The following is a 12,542-nucleotide window of genomic DNA, read 5'->3' as shown; positions in this document are numbered from 1 at the left end:
GGGTACATGTTCAATTGGAGAACGACAACTAGTGATGTCTAATGTCGGCCTTTTTTTTCCCTTTGGCTGGATAAATGTAAAAGCTTGTATTTCTTTTCCATTTATATGGACTTTTGTCTGCATGTGTCTATGCTTAAACGGGAACCCAATAAAAACAGATTAGTTTGTCCATGTAATATTACCTTTTTGAGTAAGACAAAATTATTGTTTGGAAAACCACATGATCACATGATAGTAATACATTATTATTATTAGTGCCTATTGTTAATAAGTTAGGATTTGATCCGAGTTAAGTAAAACCTAAAGTCGATTAGAGCTTGAATTGAAGCTATAATATTTAGCTCAAATTCGTTTGAGTTAGTGTACAATCATTAAGTTAACGTTGTCGTAAGCAGTATTGTCATCAAAAGATGAACAAACAAATTAAGATCGATTCAAACAATTAAGTTGAAGTTTTGACTTGAAATCATCTTATCTTATTTGAACTGAATTATAGATTTAATCTGAAATAGGTCGGATGTATCCCTAAATGTTATAGCATATAATTTTATTGATAGAATAAATAATACATAATTAGGGTTGATACTCTCTGATTCTGTCTATAAAAACCAAGAGTTACAAGCTAAATTTATCAACTCTCTTCTTTCCATATGGCTTCCTCCCTTCCAACTATTTCTTGTAGTTTGAATACAAGTACACATAAACACAGGGCCTCACTCAAGCTCAAGCAACCCCAGGTGAGATGTCAAAGCTTCAAAGACGAAGGTACACAAATAAATACAGAAATACATATTTACATGTCTTTTTTGGTTTCTCATTCAGAGTTGATGATTCCTTTGACAGGGAAGTCTGAGGATATGGTGGAGGCGAATTTAAGTGTGTTGAGACGGAGAATAGAAGAAGTAAAGAAGAAGAAGGAGAGTTCAAGCAGCAGCTTGAACGAGCAATGCTGTTCCTGTAGACATAAAAATGGATGGAATTATCAACGAGTTTATTACGATCATCATCACCGTCATAAACATAAAAAAATTACTGATAGAATCATTTCTGAGTCGATCCAGATTCTGGGTTCTGTTAGTGGTGCAGTTGGGTTTGTTTTTCTCACTGGTTCTCTCTTCATCTTCCTCTTCTCCTTTCTTGTTCATAGTTTTTGAGTCGGGAAAATTTATGCAGAACCCTAGATTTAGTAGTTACTTTATGTACGATTTAAGTTTAATAAATAATCCATAAATTTTTCATCACCATCTTTTATAAATCCAAGTTAAAATATGTAACCCTTGTCACACCCCTTAGTATTACAAATACTAATAGCTTCGAATTGAGGCTAGTCAAATTAAAACAAGAATCAGTTTAAATTTGATTTGAATATAAAACATTAAACTTTAGTTTAAGTTCAAATCGACTCAAATATCGTCAAGAAAAAGAAATAGAGTTGACAAGAAGAAAGGGAAATAATCGTTGAAAAAGAAAAAGATTCGTAAAAATAGAAGAAACTCTGGTAGGACGATGCTAACAAACCCTCGAGCTTAACTCTAATTTAAAATAGTGCGTTTAAGTTCAAATCGGCTCAAATGATTAATAATAACAAAAAAAAAAAAATGATGAATCGTCAAAGAAAAAGAAATATTACTCAAGAAGAAGGGGGATTGTCGGAAAATAATAGTTTCAATGAAAACTTTGCATTGATATGAAGGCAAAGCAAACCATGTACCTAAGAATAAAACTATATTTACAGACAAATTATATAACTTATTTGTATAAACTGAGGTAACAAATTATAACTAGATAATCTTGTTATTTATTTTTTCTTTCATTTTAAAATTATTCATTTAGATATTATCATCTTTGTTAATTTAGATAATTTTATTTAATTTATTTATACATATAATATAACTTTATACCTAATTTTTCCGATAAACTCCAAAAGATAAAATTTACTTGTATGAAGCAAGCAAGCTGAAATATTTGAATGCTATCTTCAATTCTTAGAAATTAGCTAGGGTTTTGAAAATCAAAGAAGTGCTGTCAGAGTGTTGCCACGTGTCAAGAGTTGAGTTTTCCATAGCCATCAGAGCTGACAAACTTGGAAGAAATGTTGGGAAAATCTCAGAAGGGATAGATAAATATTCACCATCTCATGAAAGCCACTTTTACCCTTGAATTTCATAAAAAAATTACCTTCAATTCAATGGTGAGCAGGTGGCATCAATCTACCTGGTTTTTCGGTGCATCAATTTCAATGCACCAGCTCCTGCTTCCATAGGATATGAATTCTGTATTTTATGTGGTATTTATATTTTAAAAAATATATTTATTAAAACGAAGACTTCACGATTGGATTCAAAATTCAAATTAAGTTATTTACGAGGATAAATTTGATTCAAATCAATTTAAATAAGAGTTAGTTTGACATCGGTTAACAATTGATGAGTTAAAACTTGTGTCCGATTCGAAAATAATTTAATTTTGAATTTAATCTAATTCAACTTTAATTCTAATATTTGAATCAATTTGAACTTAATTCATTTTACGAAAATGAGTTGACTCCTTAACTTGAATTCAACTAATTTGATTCAATCTTAAGTAGTTTACATCAAATCCAACTCTAGATGTTTATTTTAATTTTGTAGTTACATCTCTCAACAGTGAATGATAATTAATTAGTAATTGATATTAAAAGAGTATTACCGAAGGGTGAATTCGATTCGTTTTGTGTCTAAATTGGTTTGAACTCGGATCAAAGTAAAAATATTTAGTTCGAGTTTGAGATCATTTGAATTAGGATACAATTTCATAGAAAAGATGTTGATAGGGTGAACAATATTATTTTTAACTCGAAATTGACTTATTCGAAGAGTATCGTGGATTCAACCCTACTGGATCCAACCCTATGTCATTACTCAGGAGCAAAATCAATAGTAGGTGTAATAACTCCGCGTTAGGTGCATAATTGGTAGAATGAACATTTGAAACTTTAAGCGAGGTATCAAAGTGAGAAAGCAATTAAATAAAATCAAAGTGTGAGTGTGTTGTCGTTTAATTAATAAGAAGTGACCGACATTGCGGCTTTGGTAACACAGTAGAACCGGATCTCAAAGGCCCAAAATCAATGGACTAGAATACGTGGAGCCCATATGAAAAATGGCCCAAAAGTCCAGTTCAAATATCCACCAATCACAACATAAATAAGGGAAATACTTCGGTTTGTATGAGCTACTTATGCTCAGATCGAATAAGTCAAGTTTGAATTAAGAATTCGGTTTGTTTTTCATAAAATGATCTGAAATTTTGAGTTTGAGTCAATTTTAATCAAATGTAAAGTATAATTATTTTCGAGCAACTTAGATTAGATCTAAACTTTTGTAATACACAGAAGAATAATGTCGGAATAAGAACTAACTTGATTCTGGGTAGGGATTGATCCTAATAAAACTGATTTCGATTCCTATTTCTAGTAATCAATTGGTTTCAATTCCTTGTTTCTCTACAAAATATTTGAATTTGCTCACCCGCATTAGGGTTAGATTCGAATTAAAAAACAAATTCAATTCAAATAAATTTAAAACAAATTCGATTTAAATGAATTTAAATATGAAAGTTATATATATTTTTAACTTAAATTTTAGAGATATTGAATTTACCAAACTTATAAATATGAAAAGTAATAATTTTTTTTTTTTCTTGGACTTACATATCGAGGGGAAATATTAGTCCCCTACCATGCATGATATTGGATTTGACGCTGTCACCTTAATTCATATGACGGTAGGGATAAATTGTTGTTTCATATGTTTTAGAGGAGAAATTGGTATTCTAGAATTCAATTACACATAATTAATTTCTAAACCTGACTAATCATTTTTATAATCAAATTAGTCAACATTACACACACAACTAATTTCTAAACCTTCCCAGCATTTGCTGTATAAATTTTCCCAAGAAACAAACAAAATGTGTATATATATATATATATATATTCTTGATTAATATATTCATCTCTCACCTTGAACAGATCGGCTCTTCCTTTATAGTCTCCAACAATGGCTTCCTCGACCTACACACAACTAACCTGTACTGAAACTCCGAAAACCCTTCTTCAACGCCCTCCAAACTCACCCTTGGAGACGATGAAGACGGCGTCTCCTTTTCGGATTCCGGCGAAACTCTAACATTATTACCTCCACCGGATATCCTCTTCGCAGCCGAGTTCGCCGCCATGAAAAGAACCGCCATATCGGCTGCAGAAATCACAGAGTTGACTCGTTTCATCGGAAACATAATGTAAACGTTTCCAAACTCGAGCTCTTCATCAGCACCCAACGCAGAAAATCTCCTCCCAATGTGAAGAGACTTTGAATTCACCAGGAAAAAATTCGGACACTCCAACATTAACTCGGCAGCTTTTGTTTCTTCCCGGAACTGCCTCACTTCTCCGCCAGGAAGCACCACTCTCGCTGCCTTTTTGCTCTTCATCAACGGGCTTGAGCCTAACGCGCAAGAAACATAGTTACCCATGTCGAGAATTCAATAATGGTGATGAATTTTCTGGGTTTGTTTTTTCGTTTTAAGAGAATGTGAAGGCTTTGAAGGTTTTTATATTTATATGTGTGTGTGTGTGTGTGAATACGCGTAAGGATTTTTACAGAGAAAAGATTGGGAAGGTGGGTATTTAAGCATATTTGATGAGGACAAAGTTTGCTGTAAATGCGTGTGGGACAGGAGAAAAAGAGATGAAGAAGATGGCTAGCTGGTTTGAATTTTCATGAATATTTTCTAATTCTTGGGATGTGACTTACTTGGCTGGCTGGCAGGCAGTATCGGTGAAGCCAGTTTGCTCGTATCGCTTCATCTTGTCCACACAATTAATTGCATAAATAATATATATTTAATTATATATTTAAAAAAATCTGTATATGTTATTTAATTTTTCATTTTTTAAAATTGTGTTTGCATATTGAGTGATATTATTTATATAATTTTTATGTATTATATGATTAAATAATTAAAAATTAAAAATAAAATAATCTTCAGTCACGTAATTTTATTATTATGTATTTGTTTATTTATATTGTGATACTTGCGTTTGATATGGGCTTAACAACACACATACTATGTAATCGAATATTTTTAAATTAAAGATAAAATAACATATAATCATTAATACTTATATTTTATCTTAAAAGAAAATTATGATAATTGAATCGATACTTTAATGGATGGTTTAGAAGTTCTCTTTGAGCTAATTTTATATATAATAAACTCGAATTGAATTATTTTTTATTCAAATTAGATTTGAGTTAAAAGATATTTACGTTTAATTTGATTTGTACCTATCTTTATTAGAATAAATTATATATATATATTTTATTATATGATTATTTGTTTTATTGATTTTATACACCTTTCGAATCATTCGTAAATGCGATATATTTATATAAGATAGAAATCCCATATGATTTTCTTCGTAGTGGTATAAATAATCAAAGTTTAGAGTGAAAAAAAGTCACAAAGGGGGTAAGTTTAGGTTACTACAAAGGACCATAGATTGCGTGTGAAAGAAAGGTTGAAAATTCTAACAAACATTTAAAAAAAAAATAAATAAATAAAACGTCACACTTGTAATATTAAACAATTAAAATATTGTACAAAAGAATCGATTAGCGAGGTCCTAACCAAGGGCCTTATTAGGAAGACCTTTAATTTTGGTGGCTGTGGAAAAGTATTAAAAGTTTGGTGGGCATGGAAAATTTAAAGGGCACATTAAGCTAGTCCCACCACCAAAATTAAAGCCACAATCATGGGAGGGGTCCTCTTTAAAGCTGATAATTTGTGACCTGATAATTCGAATCGATATTTAAAAAAAATTAAGTTGAAAACCATTTATATAAATAGGAAATAGGTCATGTTCGAGTAATTTTATTTGTGAAATAGGAGATATTAAGATTGACTCTTTATAACTTGAGTACGATTCATATATAAGTGTTATGTCGTGTTTGGATCATATTGTCTTATGTCAAAACAATATGATCCAAACACAACATAACACTTATATATGAATTGTGTTCAAGTTGTGAAATGAGGGCACTTAGATCAATTTTTTATAACTTGAACACGATTCATATATAAATGTTATGTCGTATTTGGATTATGTTGTTTTACCTCAAAACAAATCAGATTGAATCAATTCAGATCACGTACAAATGAAAAATATATAAAATGTATTGTTTTATGACAAAATATGTCAAATGAATTGAGTCATGATACAACACAATCTAACACTATAAATAGGTTTTGTTATATCAACCTATTTGTAAAATGGGTTGTGTTCACATTAAATGTCATAATTGAGTTGGATATCTTTTTACTCGTAATACGAAAAGATACGATACGATACGAAAGTGATCATTAACACAAATTGTCAGACTCTAATCCTCTTTATCTTTGAATAGATAAAATGCCATTTATCAAAACTAATGAAAATTAAACCCCACCAAATTGTCACAATTAGAGATAATTAAGCAAAGTTAATTGATTGAGAAAAGCCTTTTCAATACCAAATTGATTGATTGATCCATTAATCACTACATGAATTTGCTTAATTAATGAAGCAAACAAGAAGGCACCTAATAGCTTATAATGTTTGTTTTATTTGATATAAACTATAAAGCATCGTGGCCATGCTTTGGTAGGCATGATTGATCAATCCTAATAATGACTTAGATTGAGTTTCTATCATAATCTATCAATCGATCAAAAAATTAGATTGATAATATCAATATGATATAATTAAAATTTCGAAACAAATTTCAACTATATGATGTTTATACGACACTTGAATTGGTCTCATTCCATAGTTGAATTACGGTTCTACACTCTTAACCCAATTCAACATTCTCAATATGTTCCAATAGCTAAATCATATTTTAGCCATGGTCAAAATTGGATTTCAAGCCTACATGTCTGCCCTCGATGATTTCTTATTCAAGGGCCTAGTTACGACCTATATTATTTAATTTTTATTATTCGTTAATCTCAGAGATTAATAAAACTAGTAAAACATTATAAATTTCAAGAAAAAAATCCAATTACTTTGTCCCCCCCCCCCCCCCCCCCCCCCCCCCCCCCAACCAATTTGGGTAGGTTCCCCGATTACCAAAAAAAAAGAACCACATTCTTGGTTTGGGTTAAAAACAGTAGATAAAATTATTAGATTGAAATCATGGATAAATCAAGATTTCTTAGGACTATATGTATAATTAACAAACTTAGACTTACAATGGACAACTTTGTTAGGCGAAAATTGACCAGCCAATTAATCAGTCTAACAATATTCAAATTAGGAGCATAACTATGAATTTAATAACCCATTGTTTTTATCTTTCCTGTCAATTTAAAATTAAATTTGACTTGAAAAATAAGAAATATTTATCATTAAAATATCCCTTAGTTTGAATTTAACATAGGAGATTTAGTTTGACTCTCAAACCAATGTTGCAAGCTGAAGCCTCAATTCGAATAAAATATTAGTAAACTTTTAAATTCGAACACAAGTTAATTCTTATTGTTTCGAGCTTAAGTTTGCTTTTGGTTGGTTTAGTGAGTTTGCGAACTCTCGGTTTGATTCAAATAAAATATCAATAAACCCTTAAATATTTTAAATCTTTCACTGACATCCCTAAATTTTTTTCTTTGATTTTGAATATGGGGTAATTGATAATATATTAGTTACAAAGTTAAAATTCGTTTATTGAAAGTTATCGGGTTTAAATACACTTTTCGAACTGAGTTCTAATAGATCATTTTTATCTCAAACTTGGGCCGAGGGCTTTGTAACTTGGTGGGTTCGCTATAGTGGTGCATTGTACCTTCGAATGAACATTAATGTTGGCAATGGCAAGAGTCTTCAAGTTGAGTGGCCTGATACTTGAATTTTTTCCTGCCCACAAGGCCTTGGAAATAATTTTGTAAGAGTGTTCTGTTGGGTGAAAAAAAATCCCAGAACAAGAAGGTTTCAGGATTTTTACAAATCTTGTAGCCTTTCTTCCCACATTGTACCAATCCTCCAAGCGGCCCATCCCCACAACAAGCACTAGATACATCCGAAAAACCTGTAGAAAATGAATAAATAAATCAAATCAGCGAACGCATAAATGATTTAAAGCTGATTTGGCTTGATTCGAATTCGTTTAATTTTATCATAGTGAGAAGGAATGGCTCTAAATCGCTGAACAATGTTGTAAACATCTCCATAAACAGCAACTGCACCAGGGTATTTTCTGGCTACCTGATTCACAATGCTCTCCAATCCCTTATTGTAACTCTCAGCCATCACATTCATCTTTCCATAGCAACTTTCAACAGGTGCGTCAGGCAAGAGCACCCTGCCGGGGATGCGGCCAATGGGACGAAGTGAAAACACCGCAATGCGGCGAGCACCGAGGGTGTAAATCTCCTCAATCAGCCTGGATACTTGTGTTAACATGGCTCGAACGTAAGCATCTGGGCTTGGAGTTTGGGGATCGAAAGATGTGAAGTAGCTGAAGATGTCATTGGAGCCAGACTCCAAGAGAAAAAGAGAGCTTTGAACTAGGGCTGTGTCAAGCTTGTTTTGATTCACCAGGGCCTTGAATTGCTTTAATTGATCCTGGATTGAGGTAACTCCCTGTGATGACATCAAAATGAAAGCCAAAGTAAGGAACTTTATTGTTCAGATATGTACATGCTGCAGTTATGATTCATGGGGATTTGTGGCCTTACCCTTGTGTTACACATGATCTCAATTGTTAATTTCCTGCAGAAAAGTTGTGTACTTTCCTATCATCAAGCTTGAGATTGATTCGAATTTAAACAAGATAGTTTGAGATCGCTATACTGAGGTTGAACTTGGTTTTAAAATGATTTCATTTTAGATTCTATCAGAGCTAGCTCGTACTCAAATATTCAAATCGATTCGAACTCAAATTATTTTATAAAAACAAATCTAATACTTTGTTTGAACTTGATTCATTCAATCTGAACTTAAGCAACTCAGATTAGATTCAATTGTACATGGAATACTCAACAATCACTTTATGGAAACCGAGGATGCGATTTAACCAAAGCTGAAGTTGAAATCACACGGACAGCTACCTTCTCATAGAGATGGACGACCAACCGAGGATGAAATTTACCAAAGTTGGGGTAGGCATGGATTGATACTTCTCTATAGAGACAAAATTGTTCTTAAATATTGGGCTTTGATGTCACTTGCTAAGGCCTAGAAAAGTGCTGCTAGGTCTCTCCAACTCAAAAGCTAACTCATGATGAGGCTTTCTTTTCCACTTATATTGCAGGGGCTCAGATGTCCAAAACCTTTGTTTTATCAAGCTAATAATCACTTTAATAGCTATTCGGGGTGGGATGGAGATCGACTTGAGTCTCAAGAAATAATGGCTAAGTGGGCCTGGCAAGAAGAGGAACACGATTGCCAAAGAAACCGGAGTGCGGGGAACGGTTAGAAAGGCGTCACGAGATGAGGAGTGGGAAGGAGAGAAGGTAGCCGTGGAACAACAAGGGGTGCAACAAATAAAAATTAGAAAGAGGAAACTGCCAACATGACCAACGACTACTAGATATACTAGCAAATCATGGCTTAGAGATAATCTCGTAAATGTATAATGTACCTTATTTAGAGGTTACGAAATTGATAGATTCCTTTTACCTAAGTTTCTTTATAAATCAGATGTAAACTATATAAAAATTATGTAAATATATTGAAGGGATTTTTCCTCGCGAGTTTGGCACTGATTCGAGAAGTGTGTTTGTTTCATGAGTCAATTTGGTTTGTATTACACTCATGGCAAATTTACTTACCCAATCCTGATTTGTTTTCTGGAGAACACCACTGCCACCACTGTCAAAATTGATGCCATTTTCTGGATACCCTTTCCTGCTTCCATTTTGTGACTTCAAATTGCACCTCAAGATAGGGCTTTTGAAACTCTATGCCAATGAATTGTGCTGCCAGTATTTCGCAAAACACTCAAAACGAATCCACAAAAACAAACTAAACACAAAGTTTAGAAAAATTACATAACAACAGAAGTATAACAACTCTCAAGAAGGTATCAAACTGTTACTTTTTTTCTGTTAAAAAATTGAATTTTGTTTTTCTCTATAGAAGGAATCGAATTTTCAGATTTTCATATTAGATATACTAAATTCAATCTCTTCGATATAAAAAACAAAGTTTGGTGGGCTCAACCTCCAAGTGTTGTTATCCAACCTATGAATTAAAAGTACTCACAAATGAAGTCTGCAACCGTTCTGCCGTTAGTGAACCTCCCAGTGGGATGATGAAAAAAACTTGAACCATAAGGAGGAAAATCAGCCTGAGCAGTACAATTCTTGTTGAAGTGATTTTTTCCAGCATCGAAAATGGAGTCTCCGAATGTGAAGATTGCCGGCACTTTCACTGACGAGATCAAAGAACACAAAGAAGCGAAAACGATGAGTGTTACAAGGGCGAGTTTCTCCATGGATGAGTTCTGATAATATGAAGCTGGAGTTTTGTTCTGCAAAATTTATATAGACTTTAAGGTTGGTGATGATGAGAGCCATGACAGAATATTGTAACAGACTTCACAAGCTTGGTAATTAAGGCAGTTGGCTTTTGGAAATCCTTTTTGGCCAAAAGAGTTATTCTCACCCGAGGTTTCTTGAATCCCCAAATTGGTATCTCATAAGTATTGAAAACTTGAACTTTCATCTGTGGATTATTAAAATTAATTGAATCAATTAGTTTCAGAAGTAAAATTGTCGATCAACATTCTCATCTGTCTCACCAAACAAGAACGAATTCATCATCCCATCATAAATCTTCATCGTCTTGTCTTCACTCTTGGCCTCTTCATACAAAGCTCTACTCACACTCGGATCAGTCACAACATCAGCACTTCCATGCAAAACAATGAACGGTGTACTCACATCACACAATCTTCCACTCAAATAATCAGTCACCCTCAATAGCTCTAGGACAGTGCCCAATCTGGGTTTCCCTCTGTACCTCAATGGATTATTATTTGCTGTAACTTTCTTCTCTTCCACCTTCACAGACTTGTCCACAGGATCTTCAGTAGGCACAATCGCTAAAGTGGGTGAAAATTTTGCTAGAAATGTGAGGACTTGAGGAATTGGCCGTCTGGGTTTTACTTTGTCAGAATTTTACATATGGGAGGCACCAAAATTGCTCCATAAAAACCTTTAGGATCAGCAAAATGGATTAACAGACAAATAGCACCACCCTTTGATTGTCCATATAAAAAACAAGGTAACCCAGTAAAGGAAGGACTTTTTTTTTTTAACAGAGTTAAAGAATGATAGAGCATCTTGAACAACAGGATCCGCATTTGGTACATAAGCTCTTATACCTTGAGATCTGCCGTGGCCTTCAATGTCGAGAGCAAAACAAGCGAAACCCTTCTAGGCATGCAAGATTGCGGTGGCATGAAAAGTCCAGCTCATGTCATTGCTGTATCCGTGGACCATACTGAGGATGCTATGTGGAGGATTCGTTTTTGTCTCTTACGAAGATGCTAACAAAAAGGGGAGGTTGTATTTGTCTGGAGAAAGGAGATTTTATCGCTAGAGAAATGAAAAACTAGAAAAGAAAAAATGTAACATGGTAAAGTTTAATATAAAAAAAAAATAGTTAATTTTTTAAAATAAAGAAAAATAAAATAAAATATTATTATTTTTAATATATTATTAATTAAATGATACTTTTATTTTTAAAATTAATTGATTTTATTAATTTTAATAACCTTAGGTGGGAATAAGTCATTTGGCCAACTTTTTATGAATCGGGGATTAAAAGCAGCTCTCATAAACTTTCTTTATGAGCTCAAATGGTGCGTCATTTGGCACCATTTGTTGTCACCTTTAAAATGAGAAAGAACCAGAAGGTGATTAATGAGATTTTCTACATTGTTTTAAAATTTGGATCGAATTAATTGGTGGAATCAGTTCTACTATAATGCAATTGTCAATGTAGGCCAATGCTTAAAAATACGTATGGATCAATTCGGTCAAACTGTCATATTGATGTAAAAGTGGATTCAACCAAATTGGCTCAAGCAACAAACTCGACTTAGATAAACTCGAGCTTAAATCTCCTCAAGCTAAACCAAATTCGAACATATTTAAGAGAGGTTTATCTAAGCTCGAGTTTAATTTTTTCAAACCTAACCAATTCAAATTGACTCATATTTGAGCTTAGTTTGAATAAAGCCCTATGTTGCTCTCAACATGTTCTAAAGAGGATGGTTGAGGATGGTTGTGCGAGGTGTGAAATTTTATGTGTGGATCCAATTACTCATGTTCAACTCCACATTTCCATAAATGTAATCGAGTGTGTAGATTAATGTTTTCTAATATTCTCTAATTAAAGTGAGAGGCCATAGATTTGGTTTGATTCGAACCGAACTTAATAAAATTTAACTTAAGATTGACTCGAATTTAATTTAGCTTATTCAATTCAAAGTTAAGTTCAAGTTGTCTAACCC

At 33.0% G+C, this 12,542-nt stretch overlaps 3 protein-coding genes and 1 pseudogene across 3 annotated transcripts; 1 reads left to right on the top strand and 3 right to left on the bottom strand.

Moving 5' to 3' along the window:
• Positions 1-584: 584 nt before the first annotated feature.
• On the top strand, positions 585-1,241 carry LOC123215025. The gene is made up of 2 exons (XM_044635061.1): positions 585-765; positions 844-1,241. Exons 1-2 carry the CDS (start codon positions 651-653, stop codon positions 1,152-1,154), a joined length of 426 nt encoding a protein of 141 aa, XP_044490996.1. The 5' UTR covers positions 585-650; the 3' UTR covers positions 1,155-1,241.
• A 2,758-nt stretch (positions 1,242-3,999) lies between these two features.
• On the bottom strand, positions 4,000-4,515 carry LOC123213618. Its single transcript, XM_044633093.1, has one exon. It carries the CDS (start codon positions 4,513-4,515, stop codon positions 4,000-4,002), a length of 516 nt encoding a protein of 171 aa, XP_044489028.1.
• Positions 4,516-7,802: 3,287 nt separating this feature from the next.
• On the bottom strand, positions 7,803-10,524 carry LOC123213617 (GDSL esterase/lipase 6). Its single transcript, XM_044633092.1, is given in 6 exon segments — positions 7,803-7,991; positions 7,993-8,109; positions 8,198-8,662; positions 9,853-9,942; positions 9,944-9,999; positions 10,286-10,524. Coding segments are annotated over 6 exon segments (1,149 nt in total). The 5' UTR covers positions 10,518-10,524.
• Positions 10,525-10,782: 258 nt separating this feature from the next.
• LOC123213616 lies at positions 10,783-12,356 on the bottom strand (annotated as a pseudogene).
• Between the last annotated feature and the right edge of the window lie 186 nt (positions 12,357-12,542).

This window comes from Mangifera indica, chromosome 4 (assembly GCF_011075055.1).
Source record: "Mangifera indica cultivar Alphonso chromosome 4, CATAS_Mindica_2.1, whole genome shotgun sequence".
In the NCBI taxonomy this organism is placed as follows: domain Eukaryota; kingdom Viridiplantae; phylum Streptophyta; class Magnoliopsida; order Sapindales; family Anacardiaceae; genus Mangifera; species Mangifera indica.
The sequence above is the reverse complement of the archived record's forward strand: the minus strand, read 5'-3'. Positions and strand labels throughout refer to the sequence as shown.